General features: G+C 54.7%; 1 protein-coding gene across 26 annotated transcripts in view; it reads right to left on the bottom strand.

Annotated features, from left to right (window-relative positions):
- The window catches only part of LOC103351904 (uncharacterized), a 250,964-nt gene that overhangs the window by 26,267 nt on the left and 205,379 nt on the right, over positions 1–19,318 (bottom strand). For 13 of the 26 annotated variants that reach the window (XM_089323984.1, XM_089323983.1, XM_089323995.1 and 10 more), the window contains 4 exons: positions 15,555–15,650; positions 10,249–10,997; positions 7,737–7,771; positions 5,972–6,067 (listed from right to left, as the gene is read on the bottom strand). In XM_089323984.1, the coding sequence (XP_089180110.1) occupies positions 10,882–10,997; positions 15,555–15,650 (212 nt within the window). In that variant the 3' untranslated portion in view covers positions 5,972–6,067; positions 7,737–7,771; positions 10,249–10,881. The other 13 variants (XM_089323991.1, XM_089323992.1, XM_089324020.1 and 10 more) reach the window with 11 other exon arrangements.

Below are 19,318 nucleotides of genomic sequence, written 5' to 3'. Positions count from 1 at the left end.
CTGATCCGATGGCAGGAGCCAGGAGCCAGGTGCTTTTCCTGGTCTCCCATGGGGTGCAGGGCCCAAGCACCTGGGCCATCCTCCACTGCACTCCCGGGCCACAGCAGAGAGCTGGCCTGGAAGAGGGGCAACCGGGACAGAATCCGGCGACCCAACCGGGACTAGAACCCGGTGTGCCGGCGCCGCTAGGTGGAGGATTAGCCTAGTGAGCCGCGGCGCCAGCCACAGTACTCTCTATTCTTATAGGGCTCTCCCTGCCCCTGTGGGCAATGAGGATCCCACAGTAATGCCACTCAGGAGGGCAGACAGGGGCCACAGCAAACACAGCAGCTCTCCGTGCTCCTGACCCAGGGTCACTGCCTGAGAACTCCCTATATTGGCAGAAGGAAACACATACTGGTGCTGACTCAGGAATTAGGAGGAATCTCTATCCACAGTGCATCAATCAGACAATTCAGGGAACGGAAGACAAAAGGGAGTAAGTAAGCATGTATAGACAGGTTCAGGTGGGTGTGAGGAGTGTGTTTAAAGGCAAGTGAGAATGAAATGAGTGAAGCTTGGTTGTTTAATGAGGGCACAGCTGCACTGCCACATGAAGCTACCTGGAACAAAAGACCCCCCTCTATCAAATTATCCTCAGAATGTACTTGAAGGCATGCAAACACAGCTGTTCACCACTGGACTTAGATGAGACCATGGGAAATGTCCAAGTGGGCGCACACACGAACCTAGACCACGTTCCTCCAACTGTGGGACCCTCTTGCAAGGGCATTCTCACAAGCTGCTGAATGCTAGCCACCAGGCCTAAACCAGTCCGACACACAGAGGGAAGACGCAGAGGCAGCAGCTCAGGTCACAGAGGGAGCCTGAGCAGCTTTGCTCCCCTGCACTGGGTGAGCTTTACTCTCCCTGCCCTCCACACCCTGCAGGTCTCAGGGGCACAGCAGATTCCTGCTCGCTGACGTCACAGCTCCCTCAGCACAGGCAACACCTGACTGGCACTGAGGAGGAGCCCGCACACCTGTCACACTGATGACTGCCGTTCCCCGCTGGACTGCATCTCTGCTCCTGCGGGGACTGGGTCCTCCTGGCAGGCAGGCACACTGAACAGTTCACCTCTTGAGGGCACAGAAGAAGGAAAATGGTCCGTTCCCTACTGGTGCTCATGTAACCCCCTTTCCCTCACAAGCCCCTGATTTCCTCCATCAGGCAGTTCCTGGACCACTGGGAGTCTCCCAGACAATTCACTGTCAAATGTCTGCCACCCTACTTGACTCCTGAGACAACGGGAGGGAGGAAAATGCCCACAGCACCGGCTCAGCAGAAAAATGACGGAGGCTCCCACAAGTCCCGCCCAGAGGTGGCCACCACTAGGCTCCAGAGCTCTTCCCACCAGGTCACAGCTGCCATGAATCCCAGAGCTCAGACCCCTGAAACTGCCTGTGTCCGGGCCTTCAGAGCCCACTCGATGTGGAGACCTGAGCTGGCTGGGGCCCCTACTGATTTGAGCCCTACAGGGAACATCGTCTTGGCACCAACCTATACCCTCACTTCCCTGCCAAGCCAGTCCCGCCCAGGCGCATAGCCACCACCTGAGGAGATCCGCAAATGAATTCCTCTTGATGGCAGTATTGCACCACAAATGCCATTCTCCTGTTCCCTCCAGTCCTCCCTCCTCCCTGCGTGGAGGAAAAAACAACCAGTCCTGTCCCAACAGATACCTAGCATGGCTGCCTGGTTCCTAGGGACCAGGAGGAGCTAGGGCAATGTACTGGGTGTTAGACATACCCGGAGCCCATGCAGTCTGGCCTCAGCACGCAGTCCTGGGCTGCCCTTGGGAACTTGCTCATCGGACGCCCCTTAGGGCACCCCGCGTGGGGGCAGGGCACCTGCACCTAGCCAGGCCCCACTGTCTGCACCACAAGCTGCTTAGGCTCTCCAGGATACAAGCAAAGATCCCACTAGCTCTCACCCAATCCCATTCTGAAAAGCGGGGGACTTTACACTGTCACTGAACCCTGCCATGCCAGCCTGCCCCGGAGGTACAGGGCAGCCAGAGAATCTGAATCAGTCATTGACAAGTCATTCCCACATGACAGCTCATCCAGGCAGACTGAAAGGGTATGTAGTCAGAGGTACCGGGAAGGAAGAGAGGGATGAGTTACAGCCATCCCAGGACCACAGGCCTCATGAAACCTGTACTCTCACAGGGCTCCTCCCTGGTCTGTAGATCTAGAGGTCCCACACTCAGGACAGGAGACAAGGGCCACAGCAAACACACTAACTCTCCATGCGCCTGACCCAGGGTCACTGCCTGAAAACTCCTTATATTGCCAGAAGGACAAACATATTGGTGGTAACCCATGAATTAGGAGGAATCTATCCACACTACATCATACAGACAATTGAACGGAATGGAACAAGAAGGGGTATACATATGCATATATAGACCTGACAACGTATAACTGACATAGTATCTTTACAGGCAAGTGGGAGCACAGAGGGAGACATCGTTTCCCCCAGGAGCCCAGTACAGCACACACTGCTGAAAGGCCTCATGCATTAGGTTCCTTTCTTAACTGGGTTCATCCACAAACGGTAGGAGGGGAGAAGATGGGGGCAGGTGGCAATAGTGGAGCAACACAGCCATGAAATATAAGTGGTCTGTGCCTTCCCCTCTCTCTGTGTAGACCCTAGTAGAATGTTTGTGATTAGGGAACAGTGGGGTGGCAGCAATCATGGTTCTTGTTGCTGGCCAGGGGCCACCAGCAGGTGCCTCCTAATGGGTCTGGATCGGGTCACCCAGGGGTGGAACCTGGGGGACAGGCAGACATGGACAGGAGGCAGAGGAGGGCAGGCCTCACTGGCCGCCATATTTGAGACAAGCAGCTGAGTTTCTGTGGACACTGGCCCTGCTGAAAACCAGGTGAGAACTCCTGATAGTCTGGCACTAGACCTAAAGCAGTTCAGGGTTTCAAGTCCGTTCCTGTCCCAGTTGTGTGTTACTTTCTGCACACCCTCAAAGAAAGTCTGCTCTTCATAGGCTACATCCACCCTGGTCACTGCCTCTGCTGGCTCCTCCCACACTGCCATGGAGCCCCACCCCTAGGGGGCCCCTGTCATCCAGGCTCCTTCTACTAAGGACAACTGCAGTCAGGATCTGCTCTATGCTACTGCTGGGACCAGGAGCTCTGGGGAGCTCACAGGGAGGCTGAATGTAAGGACTCGCAGCCAGATACCATGCAATGGAAATGGATCAGTTCTAACTGCCATAAGCAGATTCTGAAACTGGCAAACTTCTGTGTTCTTGTAGGAGGAGGCAGGTTCAAGGTTGAAGGTACCTTCTTGAGCCCCAGAGGTCATCTAAAACAGTGACCCCCATGCACCAAGGCACCGGGGCAGAATCCTGATCAGGACCAAGCCTAGGTCTTTGCAGAGACTTCTGCAAGCCCCACCCAGACATGGCCACTAATTGGATCCCGAGTTCCGCTATCTCCTCCAAGCTGCACACACACACCGGAACTCGGTCCCCTGGCCTTGCCTATGTTCTGGGCCACCATAACCCACTGCACACGGTAGCCAAGCTGGACCCAGATCCAAGGGCTCTGAGCCCTCACAGGGGGAAGCCTTGGGACCCACCTGCACCTTCCCTTTTCTGCCAAGCCAGTCCCACACAGGCACACAGCTGCAAGTGCTGTCGGGTTGCATAAACTGCTTCCTCTCCATGGCAGTATTATAGCACAAGTGCCACCTGCCCTACCCCAAAACGTGTCTATCCTCCGCCCTTCAAACAGCTACAAAATGCCCAGAGCTGTTCAGCAGGAATCCAAAATGGCTGCTGCCCAGCATGACCACTCTTCCTGGCTGAGGGGAGCAGGAGGAGCCAACACACAGCACTGGGTACTGCACTGACCCTGGTGGCTGTACACTGCTGGGGGCTGCACATGTGACCAGCGCACAAGGGATGTCTACATGGACACCCCAGCTATAGTGGGGACCTGCACCTAGTCAGGCCACAACACCTGCACTGCACTTGGCTTCAGCCCTCGGGGATCCATGCAAAGGCCCCACAGGCTAGGACACCTGATCACCCAGCCTAGGCCTCTGCTCCCCTACTGGTGGGACAGACGGCTCTGAGAGGCCTCTACCAGAGTCCCTACCCCTGAGCCAGTGCTACTGTCCAGAAAGGGGCTCGAGGAAATCGTCACACTCATCCAGGTAAGCACACCTTGACAGAGGGTTCTGCTGGTCCCTAAACGCATGATTGTCACCGAGATGCAAATTTTGATACTTTATCCTAACGCAGAGGCAGCCTAGCTCTCTGCAGGGCCCTAGTGCTGGCTGAACCTATGCAGACTTGGGTCAACTTTCCTCAAGCCTGCTGGACATGTGGAAGCTGGGCAAACCTGACCGTGGCCCTCCCTGGGACCCTGACTTGATTTCATTCCCTCTCACTCCCACTATGGCTAGGTAGCTGTCTCAGGAGTACGTATCTCAGGACTGGCAAACAAGATTGTCGTGATGGAAGAAATGCAAGAGAAAATCCAGAAAGCCTTCTCCAGTACTCACACACCCTTTCATTCCTCTGCTGTTTTCCATAAAACCAAGACTCCACATGTGTCCATTTAGATACTACCTGAAGACTCATGACCCCAGATCTCCCAATTGACCCTCCATCCTGAGAGAACTCGCGTGAAGTGAGGTCCTAGGATTAAATCAAGGAGCCCAGGAAATTCTCCCCATGAAGCTATCCTAAGAATGTACACATATAGGCCGGCGCCCTGACTCACTTGGCTAATCCACCGCCTGTGGCGCCAGCACCCCAGGTTCTAGTCCAGGTTGCTCCTCTTCCAGTCCAGCTCTCTACTGTGTCGGGAGTGCAGTGCAGGATGGCCCAAGTGCTTGGACCCTGTACCCGCATGGGAGACCAGGAAAGGCACCTGGCTCCTGGCTTCGGATCGGTGTAGCGCCGGCCGTAGCGGCCATTTGGGCGGTGAACCAACGGAAAAAGGAAGACCTTTCTCTCTGTGTCTCTCTCTCTCTAACTCTGCTTGTCAAAAAAACGAAGGAGCCTCTGGGCTCTTCCTGGGTTGGGGGTCATGAAGAGAGAGTGAGGAGCTGAGGGAATAGTAGTCAGAAAGTGGAGAGGTCATTCTATCAGATTCACCTTCCCCAGACACACAGGATGCAAGGGAAGAGGACTGCACCCAGGCAGGTGTGGCTGCTTCCACAATGGTGCAGAGGACTGCGGAGTGCTCATGCTGATAATTTGGATCAAAACACATACAAAGATCTATAGAAACACAGATTCTGCTTCTTGTCTTTCCACTGACAATTATAATCCCAGAGAGAGCATTCATCAAGGGACAGCAACCACCCTGGTACTCATCACTGGACACCTTCCTTCTTGGGTTCCTGTGTGTGGAGGACTCCATTATTTTTTTCAGCCACAAAAGGCGGAGGGAGAGAAGGGGAAGTCGGGACAGGCCCATGTCTGGAGCAGTAGCGCCATCCAGCGGAAGCTGTTTCAGAATGGCATACAGTCCATTCAGCACATCCACGTGGAAGGCCCAGAACTCAGGGAGAGTGAGTTCAGTGCCCAGAGCAGGCACAAGCAAGCTTGTTGTGGAAAGTGCCGGACTACCCACCCAGGAATCCTGCATGGCCCAGACTGCAAGGCTGATGTGGTGGTGGGAGCCGGTGCTCAGGGGCGGCCATGGTGCACAGCCTGCAGCTGAAGCATCTCAGGGCACTGTGTCTCTGCACAGGAGGGGAGGCAGCACTTCCTGACTCTCCCCACCAGGGCACAGCAGGGAGCCTGAGCAGCTCTGCTCCCCTGCACTGGGTGAGCTTTACTCTCCCTGCCCCCCACACCCTGCAGGTCTCAGGGCACAGCAGATTCCTGCTCGCTGAGGTCACAGCTCCCTCAGCACAGGCGACACCTGACTGGCACTGAGGAGGAGCCGCACACCTGTCACACTGATGACCGCCGTTCCCCGCTGGCCTGCATCTGTGTTCCTGCGGGGGCTGGGTCCTCCTGGGATGGCCGACATGCTGATCAGGTCACCTATGAGGGGACAGAGGTAGGAAAATGCTCCAGTCCCTTTGGTACTCATGTAACCCCCTAAACCCTCAACAAGCCCCGGCGTTCTTGCCCAGGCAGTTCCTGGACCACTGTAAGTTTTCAGACAATTCAGAACAGAAAGTGTTGCACCCACTTCACACATAAGAAAACAGGGACCAAATGCCCAAAGGTCCTGCTCAGGACAAAATGGCTGACGCTTCCACAAGCCCCGCCCAGACATGGCGGCCACAGGGTTCCTGGCTATGTCAGGCTAGGACACAGCGTCCGCAGGGTCCTGAGATCAACCCATTGCCACTCCCTGTGTTCGGAAACTCCAGATTGCTCTCACTGCAAGGAACCAAACTGTCCCAGGACTCCAAGTGCTCGGCACCCGCCTCCACCCTCACGTCCCTGGGAGCCAGTTCTGCGCAGGCGCTCAGCCGCCAGCCTAGAAGTATCCGCAACTGAATTCCTCTTGATGGCAGTATTGCACCACAAATGCCATCTGCCCTGTATCCGCAGGTCCTCCCTCCTCCCTTCGTGCAGGAAAAAAACGGCGCTATCCAGTGGGTGCCCAGCATGGCTGCAATCCACATGGGCTACTCTACCTGGGTCTGAGGGGAGTAGGGGCAGCTAAGGCAATGCACTGGGGGCTGAACCCATCTGGTAGCCAGGCAGCCTGGCCTCAACAAGAAACTCCTGGGCTGCCCTTGGGAACAACACTCAGTGGAAGCTCATGAGGGCAACACCAGTGGTGGTAGGCACCACACCTAGCCATGGCGCACAGTCTGCACTACAAAAGGTTTCAGTCCTCAGGGATCAAGGCATTAGTCAGAGGTTCTGACCCAATCCTATCCTGACAACAGTGAGACTCAGACATTTCCTGAACCAAGCTACAACAGATAAACCAGGAAGCCCAGGGCAACCAAATAATCTAAATCAGTCCCTGACAAGTCATATACTCAGGAAGTCTCATCCAGACAGACTTAAAAGGTCTGCAGCCAGAGGTACTGGGAAGGAAGACAGGGAAGAGTTACAGCCATCCCAGGACCACAGGCCTCAGTACCTCTCTACACCCATAGGGCTCTCCCCTGCTCTGTGGACAATGAGAGTCCCACACTAAGGCCACTCAGGAGGAGAGACGGGGCCACACCAAACACACTGACTCTCCTTGCACGTGACCCAAGGTCAGTGCTGGAGAACTCCTTATATTGGCAGAAGGAAACACATATTGGTGCTGACTCAGGACTTAGGAGCAATCTCTATGCACAGTGCATCATTCAGACAAATGACAGGATGGAACAGGAAGGGGAATAAGTATGCGTGTATAGACCTGATAAAGGGGGCGTGAGAAGTATCTTTACAGGCTAGTAAGAATGAATGAGAGAAGGGGTGGTTGTTTAATTGGGGTAAAGTCAGAGCTGCACGTGGAGTTACCTGGATGGTATAGCAAACCCATGGGTCCTGCCAGGGGCACCTCCATGTGCAAATGCACTCTGGACTCTTACACGTCATGGAGACACAACGTGGGACATTCCATAGGGAGTGCGAGCCAGGGCTTTGTCTCCCATCTTCCATTCTGACGTGGGCCCTGTCACGTCCTGCTGTCCCCACAATGCCCTGCTTCCTACCAGGCCAGCTCCTGTGTCTCTGAGCGGGATGGGATACCTACTTGGGAAGTCTCCACTGTCCTCTCTCTGGAATGGGCTGCAAAAACACAAAAGAAAGGAAATAAGGAGAGGGCATCCAGGAATTCATCCTTTGAGGTTAGAAATCCATACACCCATGAAAGCAACAACTGTGCCTCTGAAAACAACCTTGTACCAGACCTTTATAAATAAATTCACATGAACCTAGAAAGGTGGCAGTTATTAGGGCTTATAATGTGAAATGTTATGGTATGTCAAGGGACCTGTAGACATCCTTATTCATACTCTTATTTTCTGCACAGTAACATTCCACAAGGGGAGCAGACAGAGGGAGAAGTCAATTTCCTCAGGACCCCAAGACAGCTGACACTGCTTAAAGGCGGTGTGCACTTGGGGCCTTACCCTGGGGGTTCATCCACAAAGGGTAGGAGAGGAGGAGATGGGGGTAGGTAGCAATAGTGGGGCAACACAGCCATGAAATATAAGTGGTCTGACTGTGCCTTCCCCTCTCTGTGCAGACCCTAGTAGAATGTTTGTGATTAGGGAACTGTGGGGTGGAAGCAATCATGGTTCTTGTTGCTGGCCAGGGCCCTCCAGCAGGTGCCTCCTAATGGGTCTGGATCGGGTCATCCAGGGGTGGAACCTGGGGGACAGGCAGACATGGACAGGAGGCAGAGCAGGGCAGGCCTCAATGGCCACCATATTTGGGACAAGGAGCTGAGTTTCTGTGGACACTGGCCCTGCCGAAAAACCAGGTGAGAACTCCTGATTGTCTGGAGCTAGACCTAAAGCAGTTCAGGGTTTCAAGTCCGTTCCTGTCCCAGTTGTGTGTTACTTTCTGCACACCCTCAAAGAAAGTCTGCTCTTCATAGGCAACTGGTCACTGCCTCTGCTGGCCCTTCCACACTGCTAGGACCCCACCCCTAGGGGGCCCCTGTCATCCAGGCTCCTTCTGCTAAGGACAACTGCAGTCAGGAGTGGCTCTATGCTCCTGCCAGGACCAGGAGCTCTGGGGAGCTCACAGGGAGGCTGAATGTAAGGACTCGCAGCCAGATACCATGCAATGGAAATGGATCAGTTCTAACTGCCATAAGCAGATCCCGAACCTGGAAGACTCCTGTGTTCTTGTAGGAGGAGGCAGGTTCAAATTGAAAGAGTCCTCTTGGGCCCAAAGGTCATCTAAAACAGTGACCCCAATGCTTCAGGGCATGAGGGGATTAGGAAAATGAGATAGAATCCTGATCAGAACCAACCTTAGGTCTTTGCAGAGACTTCTGCAAACCCCGCCCAGACAAGGCTGCCACTAGGATCCCAATTCTGCATGCTGGGACAAGCCATCACACCACCTGGAGCTCAGTACGGGGCTCACCTGTGTTCAGGGCTTCCACAACCCACAGGCTGCAGTGGCCAAGCTGGCTCTGGACCCAAGGGTTCTGAACTCTCACAGGGTGCAGCCTTGGGACCCATCTGCATCTTCCCTTTACTGCCAAGCCAGTCCACACATGCACATACTGGAAGGGTTGGTGAGATGCACCAACCACTTCCTCCTGATGGCCGAATTGCACCACAAATGCCACCTGACCTGAACTCCAACATTTCCTCCCTCTGCCTTGATACAGCTTGGAGGCTGCACATGGGACCAGTGCACAAGGGATGTCTGTAAGGACCCTGAGCCACAGTAGGGACCTCGCCTAAGACAGCCCCACCGTCTGCACCACCCTTGGCTTCAGCCCTGGAAAATCCTTGCAAAGGCCCCACAGGCTGGGACACCTCCTCATCCAGGCACAGGCTGACTCGGACACTGTCACTGGAATGTTCCAGGTGCCTTCTAATACGAGGAAGAGTGGCTGTGGGGCTCTCAGGAAACGCTGGCGCTGTCCTAGGCCATGTCACCCAGCACCTCCAGAACTGGTGTGAAAACATGGGAGTGTGGATCTCCCAGGGAGACCTGGGAGTCTACTAGGAAGGTAGTGGAGGCAGGCCACCGTGCCTGTCATAATTAGCAGCTTGGAGCCAGAAGCAATGCACAGCACTTTTCCTGCCACTCAAGCCTTGAAGGAAAACCAATGTCAGGCAGCTTGCACAGCTTAGAGTTGTTGAGAGGTCTGCATTAACACGGTTGCTCTTACTAGAGAACAGGGGGATTCCATATGACAGGGAAGCTGACTGTACTCTCTGACTCAGGACTTGTGGCACCACAGACCCAGCTCTGAGGAGCAGAGGGAACCAGCACTGTCACAGTCACAACCTGGTACTGGGGACCAGCCCCCAAGACTTTCAAATCATCCATCCCTGACCCAGGGTTTGGGAAACAGGGCCTGAAAACCTGAGGTCTTAATGCACAATAATCCACATGGCCAAACGATGAACCTCAACAGTGAGAAATCCATGGGGACAGATAGGTTTTCAGCACTGTATCGAGACTGTGACAGAGGAATTGGTGGATGGGTCTGGAGACATCTTAATAGACTTCTAAGAGAGGCTGACAAGGACAAGGCCTTTAACATGAATTAGCTGGCAAAGAGCATGACCTACCCTAGACGGTCTGCTCACTTGCCCCTGGGAGGCACCAAGTCTCCAAAGAAGGGCTGTGTCCCCAGAGGAATGCACCAGGTTCCTGGGCTTAACAGACACAACAGAGAGGTGGTAGAAATGAAAAAGACCAGTGAGCTGTCTGCCCTGGGAGCACAGAGGGAATCCTGGTCTAGTGGAGGTGGGGGTGCTACACCCAACCCTGCAGGGCTTATGCAGCATCTGCTGACATCTTGATTGCCAGGGCCCTAGTGTGAGATCTGCAGAGCCAGTGACATTGGTTATTCTAGATTCTTGGGTTCCATTATGTGGAGGACACCATTATTTTTTTCAGCCACAAAAGGCGGAGGGAGAGATGGGGAAGATGGGATGGTTCCATTTCTGGAGCACCAGCGCCATCCAGCGGAAGCAGTTTCAGAATGAACTGTGTCCATCCAGTACGTCCCACGGGGAAGGCTCCCAAGTGAGGGGTAGAGAGGTCAGTCCCCAGAGCAGGCACCAGCACTGCAGGTATGAAAGTTGAGTGCCCAGCTCCCCGACCCAGGGATCCTGAGAGGCCCGGACTGCAAGGCTGCAGAGGTCGTGCGGGCCGGTGTTCAGGGGCCGCCATGTTGCACAGCCTGCAGCTGAAGCATCTCAGGGCACTGTGTGTCTGCACAGGAGGCTGATGACCGCCGTTCCCCGCTGGACTGCATCTGTGCTTCTGCAGGGACTGAGTCCTCCTGGGATGGCCGCCATGCTGATTAGGTCACCTGTGAGGGGACAGAGGTAAGAACTGCTCCACTCCCTATTGGTGCTCATGAACCACCGTTCCTTCAACAAGCCCCAGCGTTCCTGCCCAGGCAGTTCCTGGACCACTGGGAGTTTTCAGACACTTCAGAACAGAAAGTGTTGCACCCACTTCACTCCTAAAAAAAAGAAGGACCAAATGCCCAAAGATCCTGCTCAGGACAAAATGGCTGACACTTCCACAAGCCCCGCTCAGACATGGCGGCCACAGGGCTCCTGGCTTGTCAGGATAGGCCACAAGGGCCACAAGTTCCGGAGCTCAGCCCCCTGCCACTGCCTGTGTTCCTAAACTGCAGATTCCACTACTGCAAGGAACTGAGCTGTCCTGGGCCTCCAAGGGCTCAGCACACGCCTGCACCCTCATGTCCCTGGGAAGCCAGTTCTGCGCAGGCGCTCAGCCGCCAGCCTGGCAGTTTCCACAACTGAATTCCTCTTGATGGCAGTATTGCACAACAAATGCCATGCCCTGTTCTCGTGGGTCCTCCCTCCTCCCTTCGTGAAGGAAAAAAACGGCGCTGACCAGTGGGTGCCCAGCCTTGTTGCAATCCACAAGGGCAACTCTGCTTGGGTCTGAGGGGAGCACCAGGAGCTAAGGCAATGCACTGGGGGTTGAACCCATCTGGTAGCCAGGCAGCCTGGCCTCAGCAAGAAATTCCTGGGCTGCCCTGAAGACCAACAGTCAATGGGCACTCTTTAGGGGAACACCAGTGGGGACACGCACAACGCCTAGCCAGCCTACACTGTCAGCACCACAAATGGCTTCAGCCCTCTGGAATGAAGGCATAGGACCAGGGCTCTGACCCAATCCTATCCAACAACAGTGGGACTCAGACACTGTCACACAGCCCTGCCACGTCTGCTTGCCCAGGAGGTCCAGGACAGGCAGATACACTGACCCAGTCACTGATGAGTCATTTTGACATGAAGTCTCCTCCAGGCAGACCTAAAGCGTCTGTACCCAGAGGTACTGGGAAGGAAGAGAGGGAAGGGTTACAGCCACTTGTGGACCACTGGCCTTAGTACTCTCTGTTCTTATAGGGCTCTCCCTGCTCCTGTGGGCAATGAGGGTCCCACACTAATGCCACTCAGGAGGGCAGACAAGGGCCGCAGCAAACACAGCAGCTCTCCGTGCTCCTGACCCAGGGTCACTGCCTGAGAACTCCCTATATTGGCAGAAGGAAACACATACTGGTGCTGACTCAGGAATTAGGAGGAATCTCTATCCACAGTGCATCAATCAGACAATTCAGGGAACGGAAGACAAAAGGGAGTAAGTAAGCATGTATAGACAGGTTCAGGTGGGTGTGAGGAGTGTGTTTAAAGGCAAGTGAGAATGAAATGAGTGAAGCTTGGTTGTTTAATGAGGGCACAGCTGCACTGCCACATGAAGCTACCTGGAACAAAAGACCCCCCTCTATCAAATTATCCTCAGAATGTACTTGAAGGCATGCAAACACAGCTGTTCACCACTGGACTTAGATGAGACCATGGGAAATGTCCAAGTGGGCGCTCACACGAACCTAGACCACGTTCCTCCAACTGTGGGACCCTCTTGCAAGGGCATTCTCACAAGCTGCTGAATGCTAGCCACCAGGCCTAAACCAGTCCGACACACAGAGGGAAGACGCAGAGGCAGCAGCTCAGGTCACAGAGGGAGCCCGAGCAGCTCTGCTCCCCTGCACTGGGTGAGCTTTACTCTCCCTGCCCTCCACACCCTGCAAGTCTCAGGGGCACAGCAGATTCCTGCTCGCTGACGTCACAGCTCCCTCAGCACAGGCGACACCTGACTGGCACTGAGGAGGAGCCGCACACCTGTCACACTGATGACCGCCGTTCCCCGCTGGCCTGCATCTGTGCTCCTGCGGGGACTGGGTCCTCCTGGGATGGCCGCCATGCTGATCAGGTCACCTATGAGGGGACAGAGGTAGGAAAATGCTCCAGTCCCTTTGGTGCTCATGTAACCCCCTTTTCCTCAACAAGCCCCTGTATTCCTCCATCAGGCAGTTCCTGGACCACTGGGAGTCTCCCAGACAATTCACCGTCAAAAGTCCGCCACCCTACTTGACTCCTGAGACAAGGAGAAGATGGGGGCAGGTGGCAATAGTGGGGCAACACAGCCCTGAAATATAAGTGGTCTGACTGTGCCTTCCCCTCTCTCTGTGCAGACCCTAGTAGAATGTTTGTGATTAGGGAACAGTGGGGTGGCAGCAATCATGGTTCTTGTTGCTGGCCAGGGCCCTCCAGCAGGTGCCTCCTTAATGGGTCTGGATCGGGTCACCCAGGGGTGGGACCTGGGAGACAAACAGACATGGACAGGAGGCAGAGGAGGGCAGGCCTCACTGGCCGCCATATTTGGGACAAGGAGCTGAGTTTCTGTGGACACTGGCCCTGCTGAAAAACCAGGTGAGAACTCCTGATTGTCTGGAGCTAGACCTAAAGCAGTTCAGGGTTTCAAGTCCGTTCCTGTCCCAGTTGTGTGTTACTTTCTGCACACCCTCAAAGAAAGTCTGCTCTTCATAGGCTACATCCACCCTGGTCACTGCCTCTGCTGGCTCCTCCCACACTGCCATGGAGCCCCACCCCTAGGGGGCCCCTGTCATCCAGGCTCCTTCTGCTAAGGACAACTGCAGTCAGGAGTGGCTCTATGCTCCTGCCAGGACCAGGAGCTCTCAGGAGCTCACAGGGAGGCTGAATGTAAGGACTCGCAGCCAGATACCATGCAATGGAAATGGATCAGTTCTAACTGCCATAAGCAGATTCTGAAACTGGAAGACTCCTGTGTTCTTGCAGGAGGAGGCAGGTTTAAATTGAAAGAGTCCTCTTGGGGCCCAGAGGCCATCTAAAACAGTGACCCCAATGCTTCAGGGCATGAGGGGATTAGGAAAACAAGACAGAATCCTGAACAGGATCAAGCCTAGGTCTTCTCAGAGACTTCTGCAAGCCCTGCCCAGACAAGGCCGCCACCAGGTTCCCCAGTTCTGCATGCTGCGACAAGCCATCACACCACCTGGAGCTCTGTACGTGGATCACCTGTGTTCAGGGCTTCCACAACCCACAGGCCCCAGTGGCCACGCTAGCTCAGGATCCAAGGGTTCTGAGCTCTCAGAGTACAGAATTGGGACCCATCTGTACCCTCCCTTTACTGCCAAGCCAGTCCACACATGCACATACTAGAAGGGTTGGTGAGATGTACCAATCGCTTCCTAGTGATGGCAGAATTGCACCACAAATGCCACCTGCCCTGAACCCCAACATTTCCTCCCTCTACCTTGACACAGCTTTGGGGCTGCACATGGGACCAGTGCACAAGGGATGTCTGTAAGGACCCCGAGCCACAGTAGGGACCTCGCCTAAGCCAGCCCCACCATCTGCACTGCCCTTGGCTTCCGCCCTCGGAAATCCATGCAAAGGCCCCACAGGCTAGTACACCTGTTTCCCTAGGCAAAAATAAAAAGAAAAAAAAGTCCAGATGACAAATCGATGAATCTCAACAGTGAGAAATCAATGGGGACAGACAGGTTTTCAGCACTATTGCGAGAACGTGACAAAACAGGGTTGGATGGATGGGTCTAAAAATTTCCTAGTATACTCCTAGGAGAAGCTGACGAGGGCAAGGCCTTTAACATGAATTAGCTGGCAAAGAGCATGACCTACCCTAGAAGTTCTACTCACTTGCCCCTGGGAGACACCAGCTCACCAAGGAAGGACTGTGTCCCCAGAGGAATGCACCAGGTTCCTGGGCTTAACAGACACAACAGAGAGGTGGTAGAAATGAAAAAGACCAGTGAGGTGTCTACCCTGGGAGCACAGAGGGAATCCTGGTCTAGTGGAGGTGGGGGTGCTACACCCAACCCTCCAGGGCTTATGCAGCATCTGCTGACATCTTGATTGCCAGGGTCCTAGTGTGAGATCTGCAGAGCCAGTGACCTCAGACACAAAGGTGATTCTAGATTCTTGGGTTCCATTATGTGGAGGACACCATTATTTTTTTCAGCCACAAAAGGCGGAGGGAGAGATGGGGAAGAGGGGATGGTTCCATTTCTGGAGCAGCAGCGCCATCCAGCGGAAGCTGTTTCAGAATGAACTGTGTCCTCCAGCACATCCAACATGGAAGGCTGGCAAGTAGGGGGAGAGTTCAGTGTCCAGAACAGGCAGCAGCAAGGCTGGTGTGGAAAGTTGAGTGCCAGGCTCCCCCACCCACGGATCCTGCATGGCCCGGCCTGTAAGGCTGCAGAAGCGGTGGGGCCAGTGCTCAGGGGCCGCCATGTTGCACAGCCTGCAGCTGAAGCATCTCAGGGCACTGTGTCTCTGCACAGGAGGGGAGGCAGCACTTCCTGACTCTCCCACCAGGTCACAGCAGGGAGCCTGAGCAGCTCTGCTCCCCTGCACTGGGTGAGCTTTACTCTCCCTGCCCCCCACACCCTGCAGGTCTCAGGGGCACAGCAGATTCCTGCTCGCTGACGTCACAGCTCCCTCAGCACAGGCAACACCTGACTGGCACCGAGGAGGAGCCCGCACACCTGTCACACTGATGACCGCCGTTCCCCGCTGGCCTGCATCTGTGCTCCTGTAGGGACTGGGTCCTCCTGGGATGGCCGCCATGCTGATCAGGTCACCTATGAGGGGACAGAGGTAGGAAAATGCTCCAATCCCTATTGGTGCTCATACAATCCCATTCCCTCCGCAAGCCCTTTTGTTCCTCCACCAGGCAGTTTCTGGGCCACTGGGAGTCTCCCAGACAATTCACCGTCAAAAGTCTGCCACCCTACTTGACTCCTAAGTCAACGGGAGGGACCAAAATGCCCACAGCACCTGCTCAGCACAAAATGGAGGAGGCTTTCATAAGCCCCGGCCAGACATGGCCTCCACTAGGCTCCTGAGCTCTTCCCACCAGGTCACAGCTGCCATGAATCCCAGAGCTCCGACCCCTGTAACTGCATGTGTCCGGGCCTTCAGAGCCCACTCGATGTGGAGACCTGAGCTGGCTGGGCCTCCACGGATTTGAGCCCTACAGGGAACATCGTCTTGGCACCAACCTATACCCTCACTTCCCTGCCAAGCCAGTCCCGCCCAGGCGCATAGCCACCACCTGAGGAGATCCGCAAATGAATTCCTCTTGATGGCAGTATTGCACCACAAATGCCATTCTCCTGTTCCCTCCAGTCCTCCCTCCTCCCTGCGTGGAGGAAAAAACTACCAGTGCTGTCCCAACAGATACCTAGCATGGCTGCCTGGTTCCTAGGGACCAGGAGGAGCTAGGGCAATGTACTGGGTGTTAAACGAAGCTGGAGCCCATGCAGTCTGGCCTCAGCACGCAGTCCTGGGCTGCCCTTGGGCACCCCCGCGTGGGGGCAGGGCACCTGCACCTAGCCAGGCCCCACTGTCTGCACCACAAGTTGCTTAGGCTCTCCGGGATACAAGCAAAGATCCCACTGGCTCTCACCCAATCCCATTCTGAAAAGCGGGGGACTTTACACTGTCACTGAACCCTGCCACGCCAGCCTGCCCCAGAGGTACAGGGCAGCCAGAGAATCTGAATCAGTCATTGACAAGTCATTCCCACATGACAGCTCATCCAGGCAGACTGAAAGGGTTTGTAGTCAGAGGTACTGGGAAGGAAGAGAGGAATGAGTACAGCCATCCCAGGACCACAGGCCTCATGAAACCTGTACTCTCACAGGGCTCCTCCCTGGTCTGTAGATCTAGAGGTCCCACACTCAGGACAGGAGACAAGGGCCACAACAAACACACTAACTCTCCATGCGCCTGACCCAGGGTCACTGCCTGAAAACTCCTTATATTGCCAGTAGGACACACATATTGGTGGTAACCCATGAATTAGGAGGAATCTATCCACACTACATCATACAGACAATTGAACGGAATGGAACAAGAAGGGGTATACATATGCATATATAGACCTGACAACGTATAACTGACATAGTATCTTTACAGGCAAGTGGGAGCACAGAGGGAGACATCGTTTCCCCTAGGAGCCCAGTACAGCACACACTGCTGAAAGGCCTCATGCATTAGGTTCCTTTCTTAACTGGGTTCATCCACAAACGGTAGGAGGGGAGAAGATGGGGGCAGGTGGCAATAGTGGGGCAACACAGCCATGAAATATAAGTGGTCTGTGCCTTCCCCTCTCTCTGTGTAGACCCTAGTAGAATGTTTGTGACTACGGAGCAGTGGGGTGGCAACAATCATGGTTCTTGTTGCTGGCCAGGACCCTCCAGCAGGTGCCTCCTTAATGGGTCTATTTCGGGTCACCCAGGGGTGGGACCTGGGGGACAGGCAGACATGGACAGGAGGCAGAGGAGGGCAGGCCTCACTGGCCGCCATATTTGAGACAAGAAGCTGAGTTTCTGTGGACACTGGCCCTGCTGAAAAACCAGGTGAGAACTCCTGATTGTCTGGAGCTAGACCTAAAGCAGTTCAGGGTTTCAAGTCCGTTCCTGTCCCAGTTGTGTGTTACTTTCTGGCAACCCTCAAACAAAGTCTGCTCTACATAGGCAACTGGTCACTGCCTCTGCTGGCTCCTCCCACACTGCTAGGATCCCCACTCCTAGGGGGCCCCTGTCATCCAGGCTCCTTCTACTAAGGACAACTGCAGTAGAAGCGGCTCTATGCTCCTGCCGGGACCAGGAGTTCTCGGGAGCTCACAGGGAGGCTGAATGTAAGGATCTGAGACAGGTTCTGAGGAAGGGAAATGGATCAGTTCTAACTGCCATAAGCAGATTCTGAAACTGGCAAACTTCTGTGTTCTTGTAGGAGGAGGCAAGATCAAGGATGAAGGAACTTTCTTGAGCCCCAGAGGTCATCTAAAACAGTGACCCCCATGCACCAAGGCACCGGGCAGAATCCTGATCAGGACCAAGCCTAGGTCTTTGCAGAGACTTCTGCAAGCCCCACACAGACATGGCCAGTAATTGGATCCCGAGTTCCGCTATCTGCTCCAAGCTACACACACACACCGGAACTCGGTCCCCTGGCCTTGCCTATGTTCTGGGCCACCATAACCCACTGGACACGGTAGCCCAGCTGGACCCGGATCCAAGGGCTCTGAGCCCTCACAGGGGGAAGCCTTGGGACCCACCTACACCCTCCCTTTTCGGCCAAGCTTGTCCCACACAGGCACACAGCTGCAAGTGCTGTCGGGTTGCATAAACTGCTTCCTCTCCATGGCAGTTTTATAACACAAGTGCCACCTGCCCTACCCCAAAACCTGTCTATCCGCCGACCTTTAAACAGCTACAAAATGCCCAGAGCTGTTCAGCAGGAATCCAAAATGGCTGCTGCCCAGCATGACCACTCTTCCTGGCTGAGGGGAGCAGGAGGAGCCAACACACAGCACTGGGTACTGCACTGACCCTGGTGGCTGTACACTGCTGGGGGCTGCACGTGTGACCAGTGCACAAGGGAGGCCTACATGGACACTCCAGCTATAGTAGGGACCTGCACCTAGTCGGGCCGCAACACCTGCACTGCACTTGGCTTCAGCCCTCGGGGATCCATGCAAAGGCCCCACAGGCTAGGACACCTGATCACCCAGCCTAGGCCTCTGCTCCCCTACTGGTGGGACAGACGGCTCTGAGAGGCCTCTACCAGAGTCCCTACCCCTGAGCCAGTGCTACTGTCCAGAAAGGGGCTCGAGGAAATCGTCACACTCATCCAGGTAAGCACACCTTGACAGAGGGTTCTGCTGGTCCCTAAACGCATGATTGTCACCGAGATGCAAATTTTGATACTTTATCCTAATGCAGAGGCAGCCTAGCTCTCTGCAGGGCCCTAGTGCTGGCTGAACCTATGCAGACTTGGGTCAACTTTCCTCAAGCCTGCTGGACATGTGGAAGCTGGGCAAACCTGACCGTGGCCCTCCCTGGGACCCTGACTTGATTTCATTCCCTCTCACTCCCACTATGGCTAGGTAGCTGTCTCAGGAGTACGTATCTCAGGACTGGCAAACAAGATTGTCGTGATGGAAGAAATGCAAGAGAAAATCCAGAAAGCCTTCTCCAGTACTCACACACCCTTTCATTCCTCTGCTGTTTTCCATAAAACCAAGACTCCACATGTGTCCATTTAGATACTACCTGAAGACTCATGACCCCAGATCTCCCAATTGACCCTCCATCCTGAGAGAACTCGCGTGAAGTGAGGTCCTAGGATTAAATCAAGGAGCCCAGGAAATTCTCCCCATGAAGCTATCCTAAGAATGTACACATATAGGCCGGCGCCCTGACTCACTTGGCTAATCCACCGCCTGTGGCGCCAGCACCCC

The sequence above is a fragment of the Oryctolagus cuniculus genome, chromosome X (genome assembly GCF_051225735.1).
Source record: "Oryctolagus cuniculus isolate XC-2025 breed Fujian yellow rabbit chromosome X, ASM5122573v1, whole genome shotgun sequence".
Classification (NCBI taxonomy): Eukaryota; Metazoa; Chordata; class Mammalia; order Lagomorpha; family Leporidae; genus Oryctolagus; species Oryctolagus cuniculus.
This window is presented reverse-complemented; position numbering and strand designations above follow the sequence as displayed.